At 40.0% G+C, this 24493-nt stretch overlaps 1 protein-coding gene and 1 non-coding gene across 2 annotated transcripts in view; one reads left to right on the top strand and one right to left on the bottom strand.

Moving 5' to 3' along the window:
- The window catches only part of LOC126402028 (cilia and flagella-associated protein 47-like), a 60514-nt gene extending 40748 nt beyond the window's left edge, over positions 1-19766 (top strand). Inside the window, exons 52-67 of the mRNA XM_050063671.1 lie at positions 1014-1187; positions 1681-1792; positions 3435-3488; positions 3645-3742; positions 4838-5013; positions 5341-5448; positions 6937-7048; positions 7542-7646; positions 8063-8219; positions 8345-8428; positions 10313-10460; positions 11335-11519; positions 14086-14260; positions 18235-18396; positions 19022-19190; positions 19303-19766. Of these exons, the coding sequence (XP_049919628.1) occupies positions 1014-1187; positions 1681-1792; positions 3435-3488; positions 3645-3742; positions 4838-5013; positions 5341-5448; positions 6937-7048; positions 7542-7646; positions 8063-8219; positions 8345-8428; positions 10313-10460; positions 11335-11519; positions 14086-14260; positions 18235-18396; positions 19022-19190; positions 19303-19494 (2211 nt within the window). The 3' untranslated portion in view covers positions 19495-19766. The remainder of the gene's footprint in view (positions 1-1013; positions 1188-1680; positions 1793-3434; positions 3489-3644; positions 3743-4837; positions 5014-5340; positions 5449-6936; positions 7049-7541; positions 7647-8062; positions 8220-8344; positions 8429-10312; positions 10461-11334; positions 11520-14085; positions 14261-18234; positions 18397-19021; positions 19191-19302) is intronic.
- trnag-gcc (transfer RNA glycine (anticodon GCC)) lies at positions 484-554 on the bottom strand. Its single transcript has one exon. It is a non-coding gene; the product is annotated as a tRNA-Gly (tRNA).
- Positions 19767-24493: the final 4727 nt, after the last annotated feature.

Below are 24493 nucleotides of genomic sequence, written 5' to 3'. Positions count from 1 at the left end.
GCAATTTAGGATGTTAGTTGATGCCTTGCCTCACTACGTCTTTCACATACAGAGAACACAGAGCAGTTCAAAGAATATTATTTTTCTTTTCAGAGTGATTTATCTGTTTAATCATCAGAGGACTTGAAGTTGGAAGTTATTTTATAAGTGAGAAGTTAAAAATATACAGAAAAAATACGTATACATAAAAATCTTTTATATTATAGATGTGTAGATTGTTGAATTTTCCCTCATTTATCTTACACATCTTAATTTCCCCCACAGAAAGTTAAATTTCACTTGGTACAGAAAATGAAAAATGATCTAGTTGTCAATACATAAATATATACAAATGCAAATGTTGAAATGAAAACAGGGATTAATAAATATTGTGATGAATATATGAAAAACAAATTCATAATAAATATACACTGTATATGCACATATGTACAGCTATTTATCTGTTGTGTTTAAATGTGTAATAGAGAGGGGAAAAAACTGTGTTGCATTGGCCGGGAATCGAACCCGGGCCTCCCGCGTGGCAGGCGAGAATTCTACCACTGAACCACCAATGCATTTCTGATGTTATGTAGGGGAGGCGGAGCTTAAATAGGAAACATGCTGCTGCGAGCTGTCACTGTGTTGTTAGTTGTCTTTTCGCTTTGTTTGCCTACCACACCTAGTTTCTTGTGAATTAAACTTGAAGATGCTCACTAAATGCTAACTGTTTGTAGAATGGACCAAATGAGGAAATTGTGTGTTCTGGGTACACAAGTGTAGGAAACATTTTTGTGCAGGGAATACCATCCTGTCCCTTTATTGCAGTGTGGGTTTAAGACCTAAATTTTAAAAGAAAAACATTATTGTCCTGTTGTTACTTGTCCTGGGCTCTTTGTAATCAGCAACAGTCATAGGTCAGTGTGAGAATGCTTGACTGCAGCTAAGCGTCAGCTTGCCATGTTTCCTTTGTGTGCACACTTCACACCAGTTTGTGTGTGTGTTTGACTGCCTGGACTCTATCCCTACCCCCACAGGGCAAGCTGTCCTTACATAATGACTGCGACGGTGCTGAGCACGTGTTTACCTTTAGAGGAGTGGGAGAGCGCCCCCTGCCTGTGGACCATGTGGTATTACATTGCTCTGTAGGTCAAACCATGCACACACAGATAGATGTCCCCAACTACGGCCAGAAAAAACTCACTCTGAAGGTATAAGCACACATGCAAATAGCATCCACACACACTGCTGTTACTTGCTGATAAGGTTTATTTTTATGTTAACTGACTATGTTTGGGTTTTGGACTGTTGGTTGAATCAAATAAACAGTATGGAGTCAGATCAGTCTCAATATTAATGAATGAAGGATACACAGATGTATTTTTGTCATAAAACAAAGTATTGGACACATTGAAATTTGACCTGATGATTGCACAAGCTGAAAAGTCAGAATAACCAGAGTTATCACCACTCAGCTCAGTGATAGGACCAGTGAATTTCTTTGTGGTCTGACAGCCCCATAGACAGTGTTGAGCCATGAGCCATTTGCAAGTGTGTGTGTGTGTGTATGTGTGTGTGTGTGTGTGTGTGTGTGTGTGTGTGTGTGTGTGTGTGTTCTAGAGCATGTATTTTCTTTTTTCCCCTGTATTTCTGGTTCTTATGTGTCTTGTGTGTTTGTGTGCATGAATACTTGTATACACACAGGTGGTGACAGACCTACCTGATGTAAGTGGCCCCCCCTCCCTAGAAATGGAACCTGGCCACAACGCTCCATACACCTTGGCTGTGTCATCATGGAAACGAGGAAAACAGACAGGTGATTCTGTTTTTTCCCCTGCTACATGTTTGTTATTGTGGGGAGTGTGGGTTGTGAGTATGTGATGTGGAAGGTGGCTAAATTGACAGCTTACTTTGTTTTTCAAATTATATGCAGATCACACTGTTGTTTACTGCTGTTTCTTCACATTGCCAGGCTCTTTGTCACCTACAAGAGCCTTTTGTGTGGTTGGTTAGTAAGTGACGTGGAAGGTGGCTCAAATGTCAACTTGCTTTGTTTTTCAAATTATATGCAGATGATACAGTTTTTTTCTTCTTTTTTTTTAAATATGTTTTTGGGCATTTTTTTTTAATGGATAGGACAGCTAAGTGTGAAAGGTGGAGAGAGAGAGGGGGGGATGACATGCAGCAAAGGGCCAGAGAGAGAGAGGGGGGGATGACATGCAGCAAAGGGCCATAGGCTGGACTCGAACCCGGGCCGCTGCGGCAACAGCCTTGTATATGGGGCGCCTGCTCTACCACTAAACCACCGACGCCCCGATGATACAGTTTTTGAGTTGAAGTCGATTTGAATCTGTTGGGAACATAAATTAGGGCGTCACACGGAGGCACCAATTATGTAGAGAACAACAATATTAGGCCTCACCAAGTAAATTGGCTATCGGAAATAATTAAGATGGAGATTAATGAAAACTTGTCACTGCTGATTGAGCGTGGTGATGTTTTATATATGCATGCATCTTCTCAGTGCCCTCACTCCTTGGAGTATTGAGGTTCATCACAAATCTGAAGGCCCTCACTTACCTTTGCTTTTGTATGCTAGGGGTAGCTGGCCTGCATTGTCCATCCATAGACCTAATCAGTGACTTGTCCTTATTTATGAGGTAGTTCCTAACCTACTTCCTTCTTATCTATGCATTGTTTTTTCCATCAGAAAAATGCTGGAAGCTACCTTCTACGCTCTGTGACATATTCACAGAACCTACTCTTGCTATCTATTTCCACAATTCATCTTGAAATGGGAAAAGGGCTTTTAGGTTTGCTGTCCTGCAGCTTGGAATCTGCTGCAGACTGATTTAGGTCCTGGGGAGCTGCTCTCTTTAAGCATTTTCAAAAGTAGATTGAAGGAGTTGGAGGAAGGAGCATCAAGCTGTAGATGCTTTGACTAAATATTTGCCTCTACGTGATCCAGGATATGTTGACCTGCTTTTTTGGTATGCTGGGATTCTGAATTTTCTTGAAAAAAGATTTTAATCTCATCCTTTCCTGGTCGAAATACATTTTAGATAAAAGAAAATGATACACTCTTGGTGTCTGTTGTTTAGTTTCCTGTTTTAACACATACGCCTGAATGCTGTGGTTTTACTGTGTAAAGTAATGTAAGTGGTATAGTAGTGTTAGTGTTGCTTGCCTGAAGGACAACTTGTATTTCTATATTTGTGTATACATCTGCAGTGTGTTTGCATAGGCACATGAGAAGGATACGATGGTAAGTAGGAAATATAAGGAATTTTTATGCTTGTACATTCTCAAGGGTGCGAGTGTAAAAAATGCTCATTAGGATGGATCCATTAATTGTACCAACTAGATAAAGCTAAAATGACAACAAACCTAAATAAAGAATTGATTACAATCATAAAAATAAAATAAACGGAACTCTTTTTTCACAACTTTTCTTGCAGGCTGTTTGTCATTTATAGAAATTGATGCCATGCAGGAGGCAGACGAGCACAAAGGTAAGTTTAGTGTTGTACCATACTGTACATGAACCACTCAGAGCTCAGAGGGCTTCACAAACACTTCACTTTGAAGTCTGTTATGCCCAAGACTTGATTAGAATGTCAAGTGTGTGTATACGTGTGTGCATTTATACATGTACGCCTTTCATCCAGGAAATCTACTTGGATGCTACGAGGTGCATTTCTCTCTGGAGATAATTTGTGAGCCAGCAGTGGCCATCAAGGTCATAGATGTACAGTGTGCTGCTCAGGTAAGTACTGCAAACACACTTGCACTCTCAAGTAGATACTCACCAACCCCATCACAAATTACCTTCAGGGCTGCAGAAATAAGCATCACCACATTTTTTCCAGTTCAGAAGAATATTTACTAAAATGTAAATTTACTCAGATGTAGATGTGCAAAGCCATAGTTCATCGGATTATGTTTTTTCTGCTGCTTAATTAGGAATATTGGTTGAAGAGAAGACACTTTTGGAGTTGTTAGAGTATATACTTCTTTAAGAGGGAAGTTTATATGTGAAAAATATTTTATGATCTAATGGTGCCACTCTACAAAAAACTTTCATAGATATTAAATTTCAGACAGCTTCCTCTGCCACAGTGATCACTCTGCAATGACAAATCAGTTGCAGAGGTCATTTTTAGTCATTTCCATTCCCTGCTCCCATATTTTGCAGCTCAGATCCTTTGTGCAGTGTCGCTTTTATTCCATTTTGACGCAATTTGAAGCAATCACAAATTCTTAAATCTCTACCCATGCACCTTTGACCTAATGGCTAAAACGTATGCTTGGAAAAGTACAGTAGCTTTATGTGTGATGACATTTACTTCCTTCAATTTAATTTACTTTTGTTCATCAGTTAAGAATGCAAATGCACATCAGAATACAACTTTTGGAATTCAGACAGAGTAGAAATAGAAACACTTTATTGTACAACATCACACGGTAATTATAGCCTAATTGCACAAATGTTATTGTCTTATATCATAACTTTCCTTTGTTACATACAAACAAGACTTGAATGTGTGGATTGTCGGTAGATATTAGAAGACCCTGGTCAAGCCACTTGTCATTAAGCAAGACACTTAATTCATACTTTCCTGAAAGAGTAGTTCTCTGTAGCTGGCTGTTTACATTAAATAAAAGTTCAAGAAAAAAAAAAGTTAATTCAGTTCAGGATTATTATTATTACATTTATTACATGCAGGCCCCAAAGAAATGCTTCTGCTGCTGGCCACTGTTACAGGAAAACTTAATCTTCCTTCTACACTAAGATCAAAAGACTGTCAGAACATCACAGGAAAAAAAAACAGGTGCCATCTTTGAAATGCTGTGTTCCCAGAGCTCAGTTGCCATAGAGATCCCTGTCAGAAACCCTCGAGGAGAGCTGCTAATGCTGGATGTGTACCTGGAAGGAGACGACCTGAATGGGGCCAACTGGGTTTCAGTTCCCCCAGGGGGGACTCTCGCCTACAAAGTTACATTCTCCCCTGGCAGAGTAGGGAAGAGCACAGGCAGGTAAGACTCGTTGCACTGTAGCTGACCCGACCACCTTTAAAGGCAGAGGTAAAAAAAGAGTTTCTCAACACAATTTATGATTTAAGTGAGGATCCCTGTTCACTTAACGCTTTGTGTGAATGATCTAAAAAGACATAATTCCCCTGAATCTGAGACAATTTTGCCACCCTGACAATTCATAGTTTGGAATACAATAAGCTGTAGACCTCAAGATGAACTTGGTAATGTCATATATACAGAGCTATTTATTTTTCTATTTGGAACAATGTAATGAATCTGTGGTGCATCTATAGTATTTTCACAGGTTTGGTGTGTGTTTTCTGCCAGTGTGGTGTTCCAGTCAGAGCTGGTGGGAGAGTTCTGGTATCAGCTGGAGCTTTATGCTCTTCCTCCTCCAGTCATCATGCTACCACAGGCCTGCTGTCAGCTGGGCAAGTAGGTGCACTCTCACCAAAATACACAGTATCTCACTGCAGGGTTACTGGCTAGGTATGCTTGCACACATGCTGTACGGTACACAGCAACAGTGTGGGCTAAGGACTTTGAAACATCCCATAATAAGCTTTAAAACAAAAAGGTGGCCTGCTGAAGAATCATTTTCAGGAAAAAGTATAATAATTTTATTTAAATTGTTTTTATTTCATTTTCATTAACTAGAGCCCACAGACATGCATACATGACATAGCTGTTTGAGTTTGAGGTGTGCCATTATATCCTTTCGCCAGCATTTATGAAATGTTGACACAGTCCTTTCTTAATTTGAGGAGAATCTGTTATCGAGCAAGCAGTGGAGAGAAAGCCCCAACTGTAGCATGGTTACCAATGATCTTCCTGAATATGGCTGTCAGAGGGTTTGAATCAATAATTGTGCCACAAACATTTGAAAGGGTGTCAAAAATCCCTGTCCAAAAAAATCCTTCATCTGCAGCCAGGATCCAAACATATGGCTGTGTGTGTGCCAGTATAATGCCTGCATCTTAAACAATTCTTATGCATCCTTGGACAAAAAAAAGAAATGGCAATATACTGCTAGTCTGTTTGAGCCTCCATGGTAATCTCATGAATCACCATGGTAATCTAAGATACATGGCTAACCTGCCATAGAGCAGGCTCATTTGAGTTCTGCTTAAACCACCTGTTGACCAGTCAGCTCCCAGGAAAAATATAGTCCTCATTCCAACAGGACCCATAACAGGGTCAAAGGTGCTGAATTTATAAGTGACTAGAATTACTTTGTCTAGCAGTCAGAGATAGAGGAAAAGTATATTACACAGCCGTGAGTTTACAACAGGACTTTTAATGAACAGAGAGGTAATTTCACACACTAACAGACTAATGAATCATGATTATAGCCGCATATCAATTGTGCATCCTGCTAATTAGCTCAGCAAATTATAAATGCAGCAATTGGGTCAGACAAATTTTATCAGACAGCAGGATGAGTCTTACCTAAACTGATTTTAAGTGCATCACTTATCCAGGGTTAAAAAAGCCGTAACGTATCTAAAATGATCTTAATCTTGCTAGTTAGTTTACTTTTTAGTTTATTTTTTCTATGTGGTAAGCAGAGTGCATCATCAGTGTTATTTAACCTTACTGTTCATTTTGAAATGGCATCAATGTGTTTACTTGGAAAGAGTATATTTTCACTTTTGGTGTATATTTCCATCACAAGCTTGGTCTTGAATTCCATTTAGTGGTATTTAAAATTTAACTTGTTTATACCTGTAGGCACCCTGTTAGCACATAACAGTTTGTTCATCATGAGATAACTGAGCAGACTACCAAACATGTTGATAATTATATTCATATTTAAAAATTTGGATTTTCCCACTGTCTTTACATCTCTGTTCCACCTGTTTGATGTTATTGTGTATTTTTCACCTTGCTAAATAAAACTGTGTCTGTGTGTTTGTGTGTCAGATGGACCAGCCTGACCATTCCCGTGGTTAACCCAACAGCTGAGCCTGTGGAGCTGATTGTAGCCAACAGTAATCCCAGAAACTACACACTGGAAATGGAATCAGGAAGTATTGTTAGTATACACACGCACCTTTGTGCCTCATCCTTACTCTTATCAGCTCAGCATTCCATTATTTCAGAATAAAGCTTCATTTGTTCTCCTGGGGAAATTGATTTACTGTTATTTTTGATGTTGTTTGTAGTTCAATGAATGTTTTATTGTGTTAGCTTTAGATTTCTTCTCATAAAAGAACCATACGGTATACTAAGGCAATTGATAACACAGCTGTTGTCTTTTTACGCATATCCTAAAACAAACCAGAGTCACTGTTGTCAGTTGAAAGGGAATACTTGCTGTATAACTAGATGGAGAGCTGTGGGTTGCCTAGCAGTGTGATTTGTCTCTTTGAGCATGAGTGTTTATCCTCCCTTACTGTCCCCATGAAAGCTATTTCCTGTGTTTGTGTGTGTGTGTGTGTGTGTGTGTGTGTGTGTGTGTGTGTGTGTGTGTGTGTGTGTGTGTGTGTGTGTGTGTGTGTGTGCGTGTGTGTGTGTGTGTGTTCCAGCTTATTATTGAGCCCCACTCCTCCACCCAGCTTGGTGTCCGTTTTAGTCCTTCATCCATTGGAGAGGGGAACCACACGGCAAAGATCACTTTCACGTGCCCTCAGGTGTGTATATACACACACAAACACAGAGAGAAAATGGGTGACATAAATCACTGTCCCCTGCCTTAACACATGCAAACACACACACACACACACACACACACACACACACACAAACACACACACACAAGAATACATGTGGACAGACCAAAATGCAGGGATAGTTAACTTGTTTTTCCTCTTAAATTAGTATAAACAGGTACACCTATCTTATTTACTGTCTCATCACTCCCAATCATTCACATGAATCTAAAAATTTGATTCATGGTTATAGCCATTTTCTCTCAGTTTCATCTTTTGACCACACCCTTTCTTTGTCTTCCCTCCTCTGCATTTGCTTCATGCTTTCTCATTTTTTATGTCAATTTTCTCTCACTGGCTCTTTCTGTGTGTGTTAATTTGTCTCTGTCTTTCTTTAGTTCCAGGAATGGTGTGTGTTGTTGAGTGGGTGCGGCCTTATTCCAGAGAGCGAGGAGCCTCTGAGCATCTCATCCCTAATTGGCTCCAGCGCCTCCATCACCATTCCCTTCACAAACCCCACTGAGCTTGTGGTCGTTCTCAGTATCTCACTCACAGGTCACAGGCACTTCTTGTCTTTCTCTAACAGCCACTTTGTCACATATTTGTTCTTGTTGCACACATGTGACACACTCAGACATGTTTACGACACTGTGTGAACTTGGTATTTCTTTGTGTCTCAGATGAGGACCCGAATGGGGCCCCAAACTGCCGTCAGGTCCCTTCAGACAACAAGGTCTTCTCTATCCCTCTGAGCCACACTGAAGGTGCGTTAACTGATAGAAAAATCTCCACATTATAATAAAATATTAAATAAACTAATTTTACCAGGCAACACAAACAGTTCCCAAAACTCAGTTCTCATCACAATCATCTTAAAATAATTTCTTTGAAACAAAATAAAAGCTAAACTGAGCTTAAAAGCTGCTCTTATCAATATTTTCTTCATTATCTGTGGCTCAAATGGCTATGTAATGTAAAATGAGTCAATTGCTGTGAGGAAGCCACAGAGAATTATCATTCGCCTCAGGAGATTCCCGCAGCTCTACTGTTTTTTTAGTGTCTTTCAGCTCATTGTTTTTATTGTGTTTCATTTCCTCCTGACTGCCAGTGATAGTAAACAAAGTGGATATGTTTCCTCGCATTCTGTTGAGGTCAGAATTTCATATAAACAGAGTGTTGGAAGTGTTCATCATCCTGCCTTGACTTCATGGTTGGAGTAATCTCTATAAACAGACATCTGCATATGTATGCAGAATCTGTAGGTGACAGGACAAGATTTTGTGGGGCATTTAGCCACAGGGAGGATCCATCCCCTGAACAGCCATTGCAGGGGGCTGAGCCTGCAATTGTAGAAGCTAACGGCTGAAATACATGGGGCATGGAGGCAGTGCGACGCCTCTGCTGCAGCATGCTCGCAGAAGAGAGAGGATGTCAAGATGAATGTGTAAGGGTCTGTTGCTTGCAATACAATGAGCTCCTCCTTCTGAGTTTGAACTAAGGCCATGTAAACTGTGGGGAAGTGGATGGACAGACATGACCTTGACCCCTTGTGCATTACTCTGCGAAGCTGTTGTACCCCTCCCCTGGATATGTGTGTGGACTGACCCCTATTTCTATTAACCTTTTTTGTTTAGGGATCATTGCTACAGAAACATAGACATGTCCTCAAACAGGAAGATGTGTTATTCCCACAACACTTTGCAATCTTATAACCAATGTATGTGTAATCTTGAACTGCACCCCAGACGCATTATGCTTTATTTCTGTGTTGCTGTCCTTGTTCATTGCAAAACTAACTGATAGTACGAATGTGGAGAGCTTTTAGTCTTTATTAGCTTCTAAATGAACCCACCGAGAGAACATTCCAGGAAATATGGTTGTTTTTAGTAGATAGTTGAAGTTCGTTTTTTATTTAACCAAAATGGATGGAATCTCTTTTTGTTTGTATGCCTGTCCTTCAAATTTCTCAACAACTGTTCATCCGTTTGACTTCATACTTTGTGGGTGTATTGTTTAGGACCCAAGGAAGTGAGAGCTCTTGAGATCTACAGGACATATTTATTGGAGTGCATTATGTACACACTGTGTGGTGTATTGTGAGGGGGTACTGATTAACTGCAACACTGCCAAACTGCATGCTGGGGACAGCTCACTCTCTGTTGCTCGCTACAGAAAGACTGGAGAGACAGCAAATGTCACATTATAGCAAACTCAGACTGTTCAAGCATTAGCAATGTAACATCTAGAATGAAAGCTTTAGTTCCCAGCCTGGTCCCAAATAGCCAGCTGTTAGCAAATGACACATTAGTCTAGCATTGTTAGGGTATGCAACTATGTCATGGCAGATGTGTTGCATAGGACCCAAGGAAGTGCAGTGTTATGGGTGAAGTTATTTGAATAAGTGATACTCAAGGAAGCTGCGAGCAGGCCAAAAAATCAGCCTGTTCCAAACAGGCACGTTTTGAACAGGACTTGCACTACTAGTTTGATATCAGCCTCAGTGGTTTAGCAGATGTCCACATGCAAACCAGTGTATTTTAATTAACCATGGTTTTTAGACTGAATGTTTGTATATCTTATTTGGAACCAGGCAGAAAACGTAAAAAAAATGTTGGTGAATGTGTTTCTATCCTCCCTCATGATTGCAGGTCTAAAAATCTCTGAAGGAGCCAGTTTTGATGTGCCTGTAGTGTTTGCACCTAACTCTGTGGAGCTACAACAGGCCTGGCTCTGCATCACTATGAAGCCCTGCAGCACCCCAGGCAACAACAATACCTTCAGTACAAATAACCTGAGGTGTGTGTGTGTCTCATTGTCTACATAGGAGGCTATATCTGAATCTATGCCCAAGTTTCTAGACATTTGGTAAAGCTCATTAGTTTCTGCTATTGCTACATCCAGACAGATTCTGGCATAGCCTGTGACTGTAAACAAAAGTGTTAAGTCAGCTTTACTTGTCAGCAAAATGGGTATGTGTTGAAAACACTCACTACAGTGTTTGAGCTCATTAAAGATGTACTATTCCATACGTGATATTTGTGCTATGTGCGGGTAAGACAACACAGTGGGAGCAGTATAATGTAGCTAGAATGTACCATCCATCCTTTTTCATACCCCCTCAGGATCACAAGTAGCTTTCCCATTGCACACTGGGCAAGAAGCAGGGTACAGGGTTCACAGGTTGTCTATCACGAGGCTAACACACTGACAAAGACACTCACGCTCTCTTGAACACCTTGAAACGTGGAGGGAAGCCAAGTAGGCAAAGACAGCATAATCATTACTTTTATAGTACTGTACAGTACCTTAAGGGTTAAGGGTTTTGCTAGCTGAAATTCTGTTGTGAAAAGTAAGCCAAAGCACTTTAAAAAAAAAAAAACGTCACAATTTGTATAATAATTTAATTCTATAGTGACTTATGTTGACTATTCAATCCTTTTATTCCTCAGTTAAATACATGTAGCCCGTCTCCTTAGCTCTGTAAAAAGGCAAAAATCAAATCTGATTTCTGACATGCTGTACACAGCTGTTGGTCTGGTATTAGATTTTGGCCAGTCACAGATATCTTGCATTAGTAAGATGCTTGGAACGTTTTCAAGTCAAGTTCTGGTTCATTGCTAATTCCAAATACTGTGTAAAAATGCACTCAATATCAAAATGAACATTTCAGGTCAAAGCAGGAATTGTCAACCATCTGTTGGATTTACCCTATCCGTGGGATTCCCATGGAGGTGCCTGTTGAGAACTCTCCACTTGGCGTGGTCCACTGTGAAGCAGGCTGCCAGCTGGAAAGGAAGGTGGATGTACTGCTCACTGGATGTGTGCCGGGGAATCAAGACCGGAAAGGACATAAAGGTGTGTGCCAGTTTGTGATTTTTACTCTTTTTACAGTCCAAGTCATCTTGTGATAACAGAAAACACTTTTTAGGATCGTTTTTTAAAACCTTGTTACTATTAGGGATATTTTGTGATAATTCTGACATTGTTAAGTAGTTGGGAATGGTCATCAGAGTCAGGTGGAAAGAGTGGTAGTAGCACTCCAAGAGCTGAAAGAGGAACATTTTTCAACACCAGCAATTATGGTGACTTGAAAATGGTCTAAAACTATATCACCTTTTGTAGTCCTTGCAAGACATTTCATCAAAACCACAGTATTAAGGGATAGACCTAGAATTTCTGTCAATACTTGTGTATACTTTAAAATATGTATAATGCTTTCTTGCTGCATCAAATTAATTGTAATCGGTCTTGCGTGAATTGAAATGAGGCTGTTGAAATGAGCAGTGGCACTACATCACACGGCCAAGGCTGTGTATTTATTAATAAGGACGTTGTTTTAACTGTCATCTAAGAGCTACACAGATAACGAGATTAAATGTGTCAGGATCTATCTGATTCAGCTCAGCAGGTGATTGATTGATTGTAACGTTGATTTTTTTTTTTCTTTGCAGTAATTAATCAGAGTGGTTCACTGCAATTGGAAACAGAACAGTCTGAATTATTTTTAGATGGGAAAAATCAAGACAACAGACCACAATCAGATGGGGATGTGTGAGAACATAATTTAACATGACATTGCCATTTATTTACCTAGTAGAGTTTGCATGAAGTTGAAATTAGTTCATATTTGCTTGCATTGTGTTGCCATAATGCAACCTCAATAAGAATATTTACCTTTATTCTGACCTGAGGGTGGATGTACATCATGTCAATCATGTTTCCTTTCCAACACATGTAACACAAACTGCATTGTGCTGCTGCAAATGAATGTTGCACTTTGTCGAGTTAAGTGTGTTGTTCAGTTTATTTACATGTTTCTACAGTTCTTCATCTAACCACCTCATCTCTGTGTGGCTCCATCTTTTTTCAGATTTTTGTTAACAGCTAACTCCAAAGGCATTGTCAGTACCTCATTTCGCAATAAAAGCCTAGGGCTTCATGTTTCTAGAGCAGCAGCAGTAATATCAAAATAGTAAAGTCGCAATATTAACTTAATGTCTCACTGGAAACAAAATAAAAATGTCAATACTATAAATCATATTCCTGACATCAAAATACTGAGTGAAGTTTAGGAAGAATAAAGAACACAGACACCAGTCAGTATTGGTCCTCCTGTCCTCTCTGCTCCTCCCTCTGCTGCTGAGGAGACTCACTGTCTGCAGGTCACATGACCACCGGTGACCATTGGAGCTACTCAATACTATAGTCGTTCATAACTTAGCGCTGCAGCTCATTTACTGCTGGCGAAATTAACGGGGTTAAAGAGTCACATTAGTGGGAAAAAGCGTATGTTAAAAGATTGAGCTTGGATTTTAAGAATTGATCGATTATTTCAAGCCAGCCCTAGTATTTATTGTGAATCACATGCATGATGTGGAAATAGTCCAAACAGTAGCTTGACACAGTGAAATTTGCTTACCACAGCATATGAACAGAGCAGGAAAGAAAACAGTATTTAAGGTGCAGTGTTTCCATCTGGCCGATACCTGTTATGCCTGATGAGGTCAGAATCAGGGTCAGTATCTGATCAGACATTTTGGATTGGTGCATCCAGAGCATAAATATAAACAGTGTAGGCAGTGTGGTTGCGTTGGGGCCTGTGGGATGGAGGGGCCCATGGAGGGGACAGGCCCTTCAACAGTTAGTTGGGCGGAGAACAGGCTTTTGTGAGTGATTCCAATTTCCAACTCCAAAATACACTTGTCACATTAAATTAAAAGCAGTGCCATTTGCCATGTCGACAATGCAGACTCATCTCTGTCATGATTTTCTTTTTTTTTTCTGTGTGTATGTGTGGTGAAATAGTCAGTAGCAATCTAAAAAAAATTAAATGTTTATTCTACAGAAACTATAAAAACTTCTATAAACTGTAAATAAATTGTAAAAAACTAATTACATTTTTTTTTTAATCTTATTTTCTTCTTATCATATACAGATAAGCTTTGATGATTGCTGGGTAATTTGTAGATGTTGTCCAAAGTCAAGTTTCTATCTGATCATGTGAGGAGACGATACGATACATGTTAGCAAGTTTAAGTGCAAAATTTGTCAAGACTGATGAGCTGAACACGTCTGCAAGCTGAACAGGCAGGCATGCCTTTCAAACATAAAAGCGACAGTAAGAAAAGATGAGATAAGCATGCGTGCGTGCGTGTGTGTGTGTGTGTGCGCCTCATATCTTGTAACATCATGCATTAAGGCCTGTTGTAACTATCTAAAGCCATTGAGTGCATTTCTATTTGTAACAGCGGACTGGTGTGTCTATTTTATGACTAACAAAAAGCAGACAAGCAGACATTTTAATTTATCAAAGTAGTTGCCCAAATCCGCTCAAGTACAGCAGCTCAGTAGGTTCTGTGTTTTTTCTGGTGGTCCTTGCCCATGCTCAATCATCTTCTTCCCACCTCTTATTTCTGGGCAGGTTCCTGGGTGATGGAGGAAGACTTCTTGTGCACGGTTCATTCAGACAGTGAAACAGAGCGCTCAGAGGTGGAGGACTGCCTTTCTGCTGTTGCAGAGGCAGCGAGGAGGGACCCAGAGACTGGCATCATCACACTCACCGTTAATCTAGTCTACACTCCCCTCAGGCCATACAGGTTACAGTAACTCACACACACACACACACACACACACACACACACACACACACACAAACAAACCTGTTCAAAGAAAGTGTGACACACGTTGACAAGTATGCCGGAAAATGAAATACACACTGAGAAAAGTGCCTTTTTGTTGTAGAGATTCAGTAGCTTTTGAGTTCAATCCTGTTCTCCTTATTAAACCACTCCATTGTTGGTGTTACCAGCTAAAGCAAACTAAGACCTTGCACACTCAAGAGAAATCAGTATACACACAAATGCACACAGATAAAAAGAAACCATACAGGCACATTTTCAGATGCAAACTACAGACACACACTGAATTAAAAGCCAAAAGACCAGACACTGAGGCACAAAGAGACCCAGACATACACATACACTCATTACCAGGGAGAACTAAACACACACACACACACACACACACACACACACACACACACACACACAGGGTGAGAATATTATGCAGAGTCTGACAGAGGCACACAAGCATCTCAAAAGTTAAAAAGCACACACACAAAGAAAAACACGAATTGTACACACTCAGAGAAACAAATATGCACACCTCCTCTGTGCAGGAAAAAACAAAAACAAAACAAACGTATGCTAATAATAAGACAGAAAAACAAAACCAGCACATACAGTACCGGCACATTCTCACACACAGACACACAACAGGGAGGAAGGCACATAAACACAATCAGTTTGTTGCACTCCCTCTCTTTGCAGATAACACACTTGCATTGAGCTTTGTGAGTAAACACTGCATTCATTTATCTCTTGTCCTTCTCCCTATACAGTACAGTCTCTTCTTCCAGTGCCTCACTCTTTCTCCCATCTTCTCTCTCTCTCTCTCTCTCTCTCTCTCTCTCTCTCTCTCTCTCTCTCTCTCAGGTGGGTGTGGCCACCGCATTCATTTATTACTAACTGTCTACATGTGCTGAGTCTTAATCTTTGTAGCTAAAGGTTGCTGTGCTCTCTCAGAGGTGAAGGGGGAGCCCAGCTTATTAGCTTCCTCTGCTTTAACAGTATTTGCCATGTTAGGTCTGATCCCTATAGACATTAACTTTAGTGTGACCTAAAAGCACATTGATACTTTTTTAGGTTTAAAACACCAGGGATTCTCCTCATGCTTTTCTAATTAAACCACACAGGACTTTTTGAATATCACTTAGTGAGGCAGTCAGTGAGAAAAGCATTTGGATATTCTTTTGACTTAAGCTTCTTAGGTTTGAATTGTCAAACAATCACATACGCATGCTTAATCCTTGGGGGGAATTTGTGGTCAACTAATTTTAAACATAGCCACAAGCAGTAATCCCAGGTTCAAGCCCTTTCTCAGCCAGCGGCAGGTAGCAGCTCAACTGCCTAACTCAAAGCCACACGAAGCAAGGTGTGGATTTCCAGCTTCCCAAAGCTGAACAAAGTCAGTTCTTCTGGTTTAATTTTGTCTAAAGAAGGAATGAGACCAATAACCCACATGTTTGATCATTACAGTGTATTCATCATTTCAGTAATTGCACATATTTGCTGCCTCTTAATCCGGTGTGAATGAAACTTGGTATGTCATTCACACCGGATTTAGCACTAGATGTCTTCACTGAGTTTTAGCAGGATTGCTCCAAAAGAACTTGAGTTATGACCTATGGTCCTCCAAGCACCATCATGTGGCAAATTGTAGTCATATTTCTTGGGAAGCATTTGCACATTATTTCCAGGTATTATAATATAATTATTTAATGTTTCCAGCTCATTCCAGCTCATAGCAATTTAGCCACAGTATAAGACAAAAAATAAAAATAACAAACTGACACAAACTCATAAGGGTTTTTACCCTCCATGGCTTGAACCCTAATAATAAAAATTATCCAAACAAAAATAGGCAAAATACTAAAAGATAGATGCGCGCAGTGACTGGGGTGTTTCTAATACACCAGTCAAAACCCCAGTTACATTTGAGTGAAATGCCTGGCAGATTAATGGAACAAGTGTTTGTTTCTCTCTGCCCCTGTTGGCCTTTTTACTCTCGCTGTGTTACAATTGCGGTTATGATAGGAATGGTTTCCCAGCACTGTGAAGATGTCCATCTTATCATTTTATCTTGTATATGAGATATTGCAAAACATATTAAACCCTTATTGAGAGCTTAGAGATTCATTTCCTCTCCAATGGTCAAGAATAAGCTGTTTTGCTGTTGGGATGGCCACTCTCAACCATTTGAAGTAGTGATTGCTAGTTTTTATCATATCCTTGGAGTGATTTAGAAGACATGAACATGGGTTGAAATACATTGATTGTTTTAACTTTCTCAAACCTTTCTTTTTTTATAAGAATACCATAGATATTTCAGAGATGTGATCAAGATAAGTATTTTACAGCTGAAAAATAAACCTTTAAATGATAAGGCAGGTCAAAATGTTTAACATTAGACAAAAAAGGAGTTTCTAAATGACATTAAACAGATATGTTTAATATCATCGCTAGAAATCTAAAATCATTATACTTATTCCGCCACCTGCAGATGGTTTCAGTTTGGTTATCTTCTCAATTCTGCTGCCCTGTGGAGATTTCTTGTAAACAAACAAAAGTTTGGTGAGAAACACATTAAGTGTTACCCACCAAAACACACTGTGTGCATCCCTGAGGTCCAGCAAAAGTGTTGAATAGATTTCCTTACTCATAAAACATTTACAAAGCTGATTTTTTAAAAATTTAATTCCTGCATTGTTTACCTCCATGTTTACTTGCTTTCAGTGTTCATCTTCCCTGCTGTTGCTGGTGCATTGCTGCATTTCTTGGCACACTACCACTACTTACTATAGTGTGAAGCCGTAGGTAGGAATGCACATTCCACAATACAAACAAAACTGGTCCCACTCACAATAAAACTGGCCGGTAGTGGTTTTAGAAGTTAAAACTTGTATGTAATGAAAAAATAGTGCATGATCTCACCTTTCAAAGCCACAATTTACCCGTTCTGTACTGTCCTTCTTACTGTACATTGCATGTGACATCCTGCTGAGTGAAGAGTGCATTCATTTATCAGCTCCTGTCTTCATCTATGGAGTCCATTAATGACGCGTGCCCCAGTAGAATCAATACCTCTGAGAGCTAATGAGTTCTCCACGAGGAAATGACGGGGGGTGTGGTGTCGCTAATAGGCTCTTCCATTATCTACATGTTATTTTTCTGCCGTGGGTAGTGAGATGAGGAGACCAAGTATCATAAGCTGAAAGCGGGAATATTAAAGACCGGTTTAGTGAATCATGTTTGAATGATTCAATGCTCAAATTACACTTTTCAAGATAAATTAGAGTGGAAGAATGACTTGAAGAAAACAGACGATAAAAAACAGACGAGCTCAGAGGTATTCATCTGTGTGCCAACTGTATTCAGGTTTTCATTCCAGTTAAAGCCTAATGCAGCTCATTTTGCTGATTAGTTCCTCTTCTCTGGATGAAGTCAATCAGTAAAATCAGCTGGTGCACTCACTGGTTGAAGTATAAACCTGCATACATTAAAGGTAAATGTTTGCTAGCAATTGTAATAAACTGTAGCTCAGAACCAAACCCAAAAATAAAATTGAGACAGATATCCTATGCAGGACTCTGGCTTAGTAGGCTTTATTTCCCTAAACAAAACAAACATGAAGATACTATATATTCACTATATATACATGTTTAAGTTAGCATCATGCCACAAATTCTCAACCACACTTTCCACAACTTCTGTCCTCTCTCACCTCCTTCTCCCACCTGGCTCAAGTCTTTCATAGAGGTCATCTGGAATTAATCGAGGTGCTCAGTGTTTGTATGTGTGTGTGTGTGTGTGTGTGTGTGTGTGTGTGTGTGTGGGGGGGGGGGTGTCCAGGTGCTCAGCGGTCCTTGCAGTGCAGTGTGAGCCAGGCAGGATCTGNGGTTTTTGTGTGTGTGGTGTGGGTGGGGTGGGGGGGGGGGGGGGGGGGTGTCCAGGTGCTCAGCGGTCCTTGCAGTGCAGTGTGAGCCAGGCAGGATCTGGGAGTTTCCCATCACTCTCATCGCCACAGAGCCTCAAGTAGATGATGTCATTCTCACTGAAGCCACTGAGTTGGGCAAGTCTTCAGCTGTGGGCTTCCGTCTGACCAGCACCACCAGGTCTGTGTTTGTTTACTTGCCTCATTATGCTTTTTTTTCATTTGCTCTCATTCCGTGTTTCCTTATAATAGAATACAATCTGCAATTCACCTCACCTCTAACATTACAGTAGCAATAAAGCCCTGTTTGATGTAACATTTCCAGGAGTTTTTGAAGTCAAGAATTCAACTAAAAGTCCTTTATGCATTTCCATCACATCTGAAACATGAAACATCACAGTCAATTCAGCATAATTCAGCCATACAAACTCCAGTAGTTCTTTGATCATTAGAAGGTACCACCCTTGACGGCAGGGACCTTTATTTGGCACCAGGAACCGCTGTGGAGGAACTAATGTTAGCCCTCTGGTTCCTTTGGTTGAAGTGCAGGTAAAATTCCCAAGATCCTCAAAAGGTCCGTGTTTCACAAAGAAAGTTCCTGTGGTAGAAAATGTCTAAAATGTTCATACATCATTTGTTCATCTACTTGTGTTTTTTGTAAGATAGGGTCAGCTGCTATGTTATGTTCATACCGGGCGCGAGTAAAGCAATTTGCATGAGTGAATTACATGTAAAGATGCAATTAGACGCGAATTACCTCTGGGCAGCACGATGGATTAGTCATAAATTTGAAGTTTTTGTTCCAGGAGGCCAGAGCCGTTCACAGCAGCGTTCTTACCAGGCAGCAGCAGCAATGAGTTCACAGTGACTCCAGCGGCAGGGATGTTACCTCCTGTTGGTTCTACTGGAGCCCTCATCACTGTGTCCTTCACACCTACCACGTACAACAAGCACAGAGCAAGACTAACCGTCCAGGTATTTCAGTGATTTATTCTCTGATGATCTCATCGACTTTTGTGTTTATTTGTTGTTTTATGGTGATAACTTTGGGATAAATTTTAGTGATTGACTGGAGGCCTTATTACAGGCAGCAGACATGAAGTGGACCTACGAGGTGAGAGGGAAAACCACTCGTGACTCCCCACCCATCTGTACCACATCAACTAATGGCAGTTCTTCTGTGCCTCGTTCAACCAACGAACGGCAACGGAACTTTGTGGCTCGGAACCTTCGGCTTCCCGCCCTGGCTAACTCATCCCCTCTTAAAGCCTGCAAATAATGGACATCCTCCTTCCCTCATACAGCTAAGGATCATCAATTTGTCTAATTTCCTTTTTGACTTATTTATGTTTGACTTTTAGCCAAAGTTGCTTTTTTTGTCCAGCAACATGCACCACACAATGTCACCTTCAAAAAGATAACTTTTTTTATTTTGGAAATGTGTTAATGGTTTGGTGAAGTGTTATTTGGACAGTTGAAGAAAAAATTTTGTCAAATTGAAAGGAGCATCATTTCTGAAAACTCATAAATTTGAAAATAAAATGTACCCAGTCTTTTTCACTTGATTTTAAATCAGTGTTCATCACTGTTAATGTGTCGCTTCATGTCATTAACCTTGAAGTAATGCCTTTATTTTAACAATATTCTCCAAAATCATCCTCAAGTCACACTGTAACATATTACATGTTACACTAGAGTTGGCAAAAAAAACCCACCTCTTATCCTTCTTTATTGTTATTATAGATTGAATACATGAAATTGATAAGGGATAATGGCATTTTCCTGGGTTCACCTTATCAGTGTATTCATGAAAAGAGCTGGTGTCCCTCAAGTTTTACACATTCAGCAGGTATCAGATGTATGATGAGCAATAAATGGGCGTAATGGTTATGGTGTCCCTATTATGCCTCAGAGACTATTTGAAGTAAAAATGTAACCAACTTCGTTTTAGTTATCCTTTCCCTTATGATACTCTGTTAGACTGATATTGCCACCCCATATTATATTACACTAACCAGGACAACCTTGAAATACGCTGCAACCTTTCTGAAAATCTCAGTATCTTCTATTTAATAAATCAAACCACATGAGCCCTTAAGAGGTTGTCCAGTGTGTGGGCCTGTGTGCATACAAATGCATCCCACACAGCAGCACACATGGCTGTTAAACTCTACTGTAAATCCTCGTATTTGTAACTGCATTTTCAATCAACAACTTTTAATAAGTCTCAATGGATATTTTAAATTTTAGTTAAATTTCTGAAATATACTGCTATGACCGGGACGATATGCTTATCTGTGGATTCTATACCATCACAATACTTGAGTGCCGATTCAATATGTGTTGAGATTTATAAGTATTGCAATTCAATGTTACAATTCATTGCCATTTTTGTACACTTTTTTAACACCAAACCATGGGAAACAGATAAATCATACACTTCTACATGCTGTACATCATCAGACATATTTCTAGAAACAGTGCATCACATCATCCAGTCTTTCTGACTTTCATCTCAGCAGCATCATATACTGCATAGACTCTTGCTTTTATTTTTAACAATTTCATTTCAGTTAAGCACTTTGTGACCTTGCTCTTTGAAAGGTATTATATTAAATAAACTTTACTTTACTTACTTGCTTAATGCCATATAATGAATAATAAATAATAATAAATATCTAGTTTTTAAAGTAAACTCAAACTGCTACATACAGCTCATTAAGCTTGCAGTGTATCCCATACATTTGTGTTGGGCAGCTGTGACAGTATCAACATAGCTAGCTAGCCACCCTGCAGTCCCTCCGTCTCTTCCAACTGCTAGTAAACTCCTTGCTGAGACCAGGACGGACAGCTTTTGTAGCGGCTGTAGCAATCCAAATTCAGGTGGCACAAACCCCAGCGCTTGGGGTCACAGCCAACTGGGTCTAATCTGTCTAACAGCAGCAACAGAAAGTTGGCAAATTTGGTGGTGAGTTTACGCTGGTCTGGCCGAGTTGCTATTTGAGCAGCAGAAGGTCTGTGTCCTTGGAATGTTCGCCATTTTCTACTATTTTGCTTCGGCCTTGTTTTTCTCTAGATGGATATGATGCCACGCACTACCACAATAAAGGCAGCAACTTATTTCCACCTTTGCATTTGAATTAGATTGATTCAGGCATTAAAAAGATCAATTAAAGATTCTCAAGTTAATCGATTTTTCCCCCACTGTGTCTTCAAAAAAGTATTCACCCTCCTTGGAAGTTTCCATGTTTTATTGTTTTGCAGCACTGAATCAAATTAGATTTAATGTGGCTTTGACACTGAATAATAAGTAAAAACAAGTCTCTAAAAACTGATCTAAATTTATTACCGATATAAAAGTTAAAATACTTGTTTGCATAATTACTCACCATTTAATAGGACACACTTAAATCGTTACTGGTGCAGCCAATTGGTTTCAAAAGTCACATAAGCAGTAATTAAATGGAGTTCACCTGTATCTAGAAGCTTCAACCTTGAGAGCTCAGACTGGAGAGACTGTGCATACAACAGCAAGCTGGCTGGGTGCTTCACCAGTAGCAACTTTATGGGAGATTTGCAACAAGAAAGCCACCTCCACTGCAAGTAGGAGATTTGGAGTCAGCTAGGGGAAGATCCTATGGTGTGATGAGAGCAAATTGAGCTGGGTTTTTTTTTGGGCCATCAGACTAAACACCATGTAACACTGCACATCATCATGAAGCATGGTGGTGGCAGTGTCATACACTGGAGATGCTTCTTTGCAGCAGGCTTGTGAGGGTAGAGGGTAAAAAAGAATGCAGTAAATTACAGGGAGAGCCTGGAGGAAATCCTGATGCAGTCTTAAAGAAACCTGCCGCTGGGGAGAAGATTTGTTTTCCAGCATGACATTGAGCCTCGTGCAAGAACATGTTCACATCCCTATCCTAAACCTGTGTAAGTTTTCTGAGGGGTTGCAAGTCAGATTCACCAAACTCTTAAGACAAAAAAATATAAGTTAAGCAGTGTCAGTGGTGCTAGAGGGCTATTAAAAAAAGATTTTAATAGTACAGCTGCCAACAACGTGGCATCAGAGCAAGCTGTACTGTGACAGCCTCAGACATAAAAGAGGAAAGGGACATAAAGTAAGACAGTATAAAGGTCTTCTTAAAGCAAAGGGGTCCATAACTAATGTGAGAGGCAGTCAAGGGGAAATGACAATCACAGAGATATTAGACGAGAGAATATTATGCAGTAGGTGATGTTACACTGTAGAATGCAACTGGACAGCAAGCTGCATGCACACCCCAAGAGAGATTTTTACTAACAGCTGATAATATGAGTTGCTGTGCCAAAATATGTTAGAAATATTAAAATCTTTAAGAAACAAACAAAAAAAATGTTAATCAGTGTCCAAAATGCCACACTAAATCTACCTCTGGATGTTGTCAGACCATATAAACATGAAGACGATTTGTCAGGATTTTTTTTAATGAAACAAAGTGATTGTTTATGATGGAAACAATTTTATAGACAGTCATAGTACCCTTAAAGTTTGTTTAAAATTTGATAGTCATGTTACAGTGTTGCACTCTGTAGTTTGTGTGTGTGCACGTGCGCTTACTTTTCTGTGTGTCCACATATGGAGCTGTCCTATGGCTCACCTTGTGCCTGTGGAATTATTCACGAGGCAGTTACGCTCAGTTATGCGTCCATTAAGCACCATCTGCAGCCTGCTGGGGCGAGGATGGGGGAGAGAGAGAGGAAGCCTCCCAGAGAGGGAGTGGGGATTGGAGGAGAGAGGAAAGATGGAGGATTGAAGCAAAAGATAGAAGAGAGAGAGAGAGAGTAATAAAGGACACAAGGGAGGGAACGTAAAGGATATAGTTGGAGTACTAGATGATGGAAGGATCAAAAGGGGGAGGGAGAGCAAGAAAAGATGAGAGCAGCAGATAAAGTGAGCAGTAAAAGGCAGGTGTTAGGTCGAGGATGCAGGGAAGACGCTCCCTGCATGTGTTTTGCATATTGTCTGTGAGAGAAAGAGTGTGTGTGGCCGTTGATTTCTGTCCATAGATTACCTGCGGAAATGAGCTTGCTTTTTCGCCTTCCTCTGCGGATGCGTTGCCCCAGCAACAGACAACAGTAATTGGTGGAGGGCCTGTTATGTTGCCTGCAGTAACAAGAGATCACACTGAAGTCAGACTCACAATAATGAAATCACGGTGACAGGCCGCCAAGTGCTGACACACCAAACTCGATCAAAGCAAATTCAATGACCTTTGTGCAAAACAAGATACTCAAAGTTTAACTTCACTTTCTTCGAGAAAATTTTAAGGCTATAGTTTGTCTGAATAATGTAGCGCTGCTTAAAGGTGCAATCTGCCAACATTTGATGTTACTTACCAGTCTAAAAGAAAGTTCAATATCAACCTCATCTCTTTACTCACCACTGTTTCCAGTGGGGGAAAGCCACCACAATGTAAACAGCTACCTAACTCTTGTTTTGCTTCTTAGCCACCAATTGTGGTTTCTTGCCACCAACGTGTGGTCAGTATGGTGGTAAAGGTCACTCGCCAAGAGCTTTAGGTAATCTTTTGCATTATTTAAAGTTATGCATTCTAAAACAAAAACGTGTGAATGTAGCCTTTGTGTTTACTGTTTCACTAACCAGGCACTGTATCTTTAACGTGACTGATAAGCCCTCGAGGCAGCTCTTCTTCTTCGTCCTCTCATGCTGGACTGAAGGTTAGGGTAAGCTGTATTAGTTATATATGCAAAAATATGATGCCAAAAGAAATAATGAGGGTTGGGGTTAGGGTTAGATAGAGATTGACATACTTACAACAAAGCTTTTTGCATAGTAAGCTCTAAATACTGGCAAGCCACTTGTGTTTGTGCTTCATAAAATAAATGTACATGTATTAGTGAAATTATCCATGTCAGCCCTCAAATTATTTTACAGTGCCTATCGTAGCACTACATCTTGCATATATTGTGCAGTATTGCAAACACAGCAATGTGTAACCTCTGTGGACTGTTGAGCACCCTTTCCATGGAGAATATTGAATCTTCTCTGCCGCTGTTCAATGCCCCATTCAGTGACACTTCTTGTTAATTTATGTACCCTAAGAGGTGGGAAGGAAATTAGTTATAAGGTCAGAGCGAGCATAAATGTATAGAAGCAATATATACCATTGTTTGCTTAGGTAAAAGGACACATGCTTCGAGGCAACATTATTAGAGCCTTTCCCATGTCAGGAGTCAAAGAATGACACATCCATACATTGTGCAATTGAATAACT

The sequence above is a fragment of the Epinephelus moara genome, chromosome 15 (assembly GCF_006386435.1).
Source record: "Epinephelus moara isolate mb chromosome 15, YSFRI_EMoa_1.0, whole genome shotgun sequence".
Taxonomy (NCBI): domain Eukaryota; kingdom Metazoa; phylum Chordata; class Actinopteri; order Perciformes; family Serranidae; genus Epinephelus; species Epinephelus moara.
This window is presented reverse-complemented; position numbering and strand designations above follow the sequence as displayed.